Source organism: Nannobrachium achirus, assembly GCF_963921795.1.
Source record: "Nannobrachium achirus genome assembly, chromosome: 16".
NCBI lineage: Eukaryota > Metazoa > Chordata > Actinopteri > Myctophiformes > Myctophidae > Nannobrachium > Nannobrachium achirus.
The window spans coordinates 1,102,209-1,107,769 of NC_137823.1; the positions used below are offsets into that span (position 1 = coordinate 1,102,209).

Here is a 5,561-nt window from a genome sequence, read left to right on the forward strand (position 1 = left end):
GTTAAAGCACAAAATGTGAGCGGGTCCTTGTACGCAGGGCCCAGACTTTGGTGCGACACTCCTGCTCTCTCTCTCTCTCCCCCTAGCTCTCTCTTATTCTCGGTCTCAACAGGGAGTGCCACACTGGCCAGTCAGTGATTCTGTTAGGAGGTGGTTCTGGGTTATTTCTTCCCCCTGTCGTCTCCCTCCTATGTCCTCATTTTAACCCTCTGGGGAGGAGGTACTTCTTTAGCTCCCGTGAATGGGCATTGCAAAGGCACATCTCATTGTTTGTTTGTACCCCCGATATACAAGTATACAGGTATACATACTGTACGTATTATGTTTTCCTTGCATACACGTTAAATCCAAACTACTTTATCACTGAGTTACAAAGGAAAACATGCATAACTATGAACTAACATAACTTCCAGTATAAGCGACCGGCAGGGCGCTCGGAAACAACAGACTTTTCAAATGAGGCAGTGTATGATACAACACATACAAAAAAAAGAACTCCTTGCAGACAAAACAAAATAAAATCAGCTCCATTCATTGCCGTGGACACACCAATGTGCGATTCTTGATGTCAGCAATGACAGAAAGAGGAGTAGCCCAATCAATTCTGCAGCCGAGATCCTCTGCGAAAGACAGAACCTCCTTGATGGTTCCTGGGAGGATGGAAAAGATTAAGATAATTTTAGATTTTTAGACTTTGGAGAAATTCATGTTGCTCCTTGATGTAGGCAGCCCTGCTTCCTAGAGCTGGGCCAATTTCAGCCTCCACTGGATTAAAGATATTTAATTTACAAAGATAGCTCAACCTCATTGGATCCACTAGAGTGCAACATTGTACACAAATCCTACAAATATGTTGTGAGTTTGTAGATGGGGCTGTCAGTCGGTAGAGCTCTCGCCTCTGTACCGCAAGGTCATGGGTTCAATTCCGGGCACCGCCAACTCAGCGTATGAGTAGCACGGCTTGTCGTGCGGCAAGTACTGGGAGCTGATGGTAGGTGTGGCGCTCCACCTCAGCAGTCCATCTCCCAGGGGTCTACAGGCTGTTACCGACAATAAGCCACTCCCGACCTACTTAGCTCATGAATAAAGATCTGTTTGTGTATTTAATGCGTGTCTGCTTGTTCATTACAAAGTGGAATGCCATTTTCATACATACATAAATATACAACATACCAGAGAGGTGCCTTGCACGCGACTGACCCTTGAGTCTCAAGGCTCGAGCAATGTCCACGACGTGATCAAACGTGAGATTTCCATTCTTGACTGTAAGCAAAGAACATGCATTCAATGTCAATCCAACATATTCAGAGAGAGATGGCAGGTACTTGATTAAATTCCAAACATTTAGGTCCCCATTTGCACGTAGAGGCACAGAGTTGTCCATTCGTGTAGGCACATGTGGATGTTTCTAGAGCTGGGTCTATCTGAGCCTCCACTGGATTATACTCAGTCACTCTGACAGAAAGGCATAGTGGCGGGAGGCTGCCATACAATAAAAACCAAACCAAACCAAACCAAACCAATTAAATGACTGATAGAGCAAACATGTCGTCCCATCCTTACAAACAGGAAGCAACTACTGACTCCATCTGCTGGTGCCTTTAAACTCGATTTACACTCCATAGCACAAGTTTCATTAGCTTAAAAAAACAGTTATTTTGGTCAAACAAAACCATTGTGCAACATAGTATAAATTAGTCCTACTCTTTAGAAGGGAAAGGCAATAACTAGCACTAATGTCAAGTTTAAAAAATGATGGACTAAAGATCTGTAAGTGCTACAGCATTGAACTTACTGTCCTTTAAACTCTTGTTGCGAGGGGACTCGTGCAGGGCAAACAACTCAATCTACAACAAAGAAAAATCAGCTCCTTAAGCCACCATCAACCCAAATCATCCCACATAATCAGTTTGATTTAATCTGAACCAGCATATACCTGTATGAGTAAGATAAAGATCAGGAGAAGACATGTGGAAGTGTTTCTACGTACCTTTGCCTTCTCGCGATTGGTGATGGACACCGTCAGTGTCACCTCAAAGCCTTTCCAGTTCACGCCAGTGACCTCTGTGATTTCATGGCAAAGTTTCTTTTGATCCTGAAAACAGAACATAAGTTAGAGCCTCGTTTTCAAACTATTCATATACAGCCCCAAATGTGTGAAGATACGGTACAACTCACCTTGTGATCACCACCATTCCCATTGAAGTTGGTGGAGATGCTTCTAAAATTTCCTCCTAGGCAAGTCATTTGCGTCACTGTAAATGACAATTCACAGAAACAAAGTTTGCTTTGAACGAATCTCAAACAGTAAAGCCTACACACTACACTATTACCACAGTAATAGAGCCATGTATGAGGACACGCACATCGACACATGAACATGCAGTCACCACTGGAAACGGGACCGTACCTATGTTCCCCAGGTTCTGTTCCCCACTTTCTTACTACCTAAACCTACCCCTAACCCTAACCATAACCTCGCTGCTGTGAGGTGGGGAACATAAGCCCCTTTTCCACAGGCCCAACACCACACCACTCCACTCCACACCACAGCACACCACCCACTTGTGACAGGTTTTCCACTTCAAGGACCTGGGTAGAGTGGTGTGAAAGTGGTACTAAACGTGGTACTAAAAAGTATCCACTCCAGAGTAGGTCTGAGCTAGGCCAAACAGGGCCATGCACTTCATAATTACTGATCACTCACTGACTTTTCATTTAGACCACCAGGATATAGTTGTAATACATGATAATAGATTCTATTGTGTTATAACCACTATTATAACCTATTATAGTGTATTATAATTATCATAGTAATACATTAATACTTTATAGTGTATTGTAATCACAGTTATAATCCATTATAGTGTATTATAATTTAGGATAGTTGTAATACAAATTGATATTGTATTATAATCACAGTTAAATGGTAAAAATGTTTCTTACCGATAGGGGTACTTTTGTGTAATGGAAAATGTAGATATTTGTATGTGGTGTGGTGTAGTGTGGTGTGGTGTGGTGCTAAAGCTGCAGTCGAAAAGGGGCTATAGAGGGGAACATAGAACCTGGGGAACATAGGGTGGACATAGGGTGGGCTATGTGCTTTGGATTAAAAGCGTCTTTGATTGATTGAAGACTTTATTAGAAGTTTGCATAGGAAAAGGTACAGTTTCATGACGGTACAGTTCACTGGTACAAGGTCTACTAAAAGGAGATCCATGAAAAGACTAAGCTTATTTCCACAGGAAACCATTTAAGTATCTCATATAACATTGAATGACAGACGAATAGAACACAGTACTATGCAGTAGATATGTAAAGAAAAGAAAAATGAGAGAACAAAAAAAGGGAAAACAGTAATTCATAACAAACAGTAAGTATATACAAAGAAGGGGCAGGGGAGGGTAGGGTTGGCTAGGTTAGTTTTTTTTCCGGCTGCTGCCTGTAAGTGGTTTTTCAGGGCAATTTTAAAGGATCCTAGTGATCCACACTCCTTTATGGCCTTCGGTAAGACTTTCCACATTTTGGTGGTATAGCAGAAAAAAGAGTTTGACCCTTTGTTGGTTTTGACTCTGGGTTGACTTGAAAGTGATCTATGGCGCTGCCTCTGGTGTTGTAATTATGGACATCCTTAATGTTTATAAAGTATTTTGACAGGTATACTTGGTACTTGGTACTCTGAGTTGGGTCTAAAATGGCAGTTCGGTGACCGTGGAGAGCAAAGGTCCGTTTCTCAATGGATTTGTCATCTAGGAGGGTTATTAAACACATTTGGCCGGGGTGTCTTTTTTAAAATGGCTGGGAAAATGTTTGACAGCTAGGGTAATTTCCAGTCTCATTCACTTGCTATACACAGGCAAAAATGACTCCCAAAAAATCTGCTTTAAGTGGGATGTAAGGGGTCAAACTAGGGGTTTTTAATTATTCTGAATCCATTGCAAGCATTTGTTTTGCATGAAAAACATTCCTTGGGCTAAAAACCCCAAAAATTGATAACTCATCACTAAACCATCGTATTGTGGGCCCATTTCTTGCCCAAGGGATGTTTTTCATGCCAAACAAATGCTTGCAATGGTTTCAGAATAATTAAAAACCCCTAGTTTGACCCCTCACATCCCACTTAAAACAGATTTTTTGGGAGTCATTTCTTCCTTTATAGTGTAGACACCCCGGCCAAATGTGTTTAATAACCCTCCTAGATGACAAATCCATTGAAAAACGGACCTTTGCTCTCCACGGTCACGGAACTGCCATTTTAGACCCAACTATAAACTGTGTCCTGCTTTATAGTACAGTGGATGAGGACGCACACATTCTAGCTAACACTATAGAAAACTGTTATGCAAAGTAGTAGCCACTGATTAAAGTAGCCTACAATTAGCTTGAAGTTGTCGCAGGGGTGGTGTAAAGTAAAGTAACTAATGATTTCTGTATAAAACGTGACACCTGAAAACCATCCATTTAGCATCCTCCTGGCAGCGGTGCGGCGAGCACCCGCCATCTTAGCTGCTTTGGAGATCAAAGAAACACCCAAATTTGGGGAGAAAAAAAGACGAAAATCGATTAATCTTACCAACGGGTAGGGGTATGTTCATTTTGCTTCAGTAGCTGTTGTGTTGTTAACGTTTTGTCGAAGTTGTCGGTCTGTCGGATGCGCGTCGTCACTGTCACTCGATGTTGCACGTTAAGACAGGAATGCTGCTAGCAGACGCAGAAGCCTTCTGCATCAGTTCTGTAGCGCCCCCTATGGCGGTTTCAAATGCCCACTTGAATCATTTGAGTTAAATAAATGAAACAAGTTCAATGCACTTGAGGTTTATTTAATTTATAGTGTACAATAAATACATAAATTACTCTACTTAAATACAATATTTTTAGTTCAGGCAGACAACTCTTGGATTAATTTAGAATATATTTTATTGAGCAGTCACTGAGCAATTAGGGAGTGTACGTTTATTATCCACTAGGGGGGGCTGGTTGACAGATTGTAACTTTAAAAAAAAATTCCTTGCCCCCCCCCCCAACCTTCAGATTTTTTTTGGTGATCCCCCCTGCGTGACTTGAAGAAAATGCATGGCCCCCCCGCCCCAATAAACTATATATATATATATATATATATATATATATATATATATATATATATATATATATATATATATATACATACACACACACGCACGCACGCGCGCACACACACACACACACACACACACACACACACACACACACACACACACACACACACACACATATAGCACCCTATTTGACAATTGATTGATTGATTGATTGATTGATTGAGGGTACAGAACAGTACAGTTCATTGATACAAGATTAGCCTCGGAAACCCAGGCATTTTATTTTGGCAATAGGATACAAGATCAACTAAAAGGACCACAAGAAAGCTTTTGGGATTAAATGTGGGTCTCTTTGTACTCAACTAATACAGAAAGGGTCCATTTGGTTCCACAACACTCAAAACAAAAGAAAGATTGAGCAACTGTGAACTATTTTCCATGATATAAAATCTAAAATCATAGTTTAAAACCAAGCTGTTTCTCCTA

The 5,561-nt window shown here is 41.1% G+C and overlaps 1 protein-coding gene across 1 annotated transcript; it reads right to left on the minus strand.

The window, feature by feature from the left end:
- Positions 1–531: 531 nt before the first annotated feature.
- Positions 532–2,247, minus strand: LOC308300336 (large ribosomal subunit protein uL11-like; the record flags this gene model as incomplete). Its single annotated transcript, XM_080744152.1, has 5 exons — positions 532–650; positions 1,201–1,263; positions 1,796–1,847; positions 1,991–2,095; positions 2,179–2,247. The coding sequence occupies 5 exons, from the start codon at positions 2,245–2,247 to the stop codon at positions 532–534; spliced, it is 408 nt and encodes a 135-aa protein (XP_080600278.1).
- Positions 2,248–5,561: the final 3,314 nt, after the last annotated feature.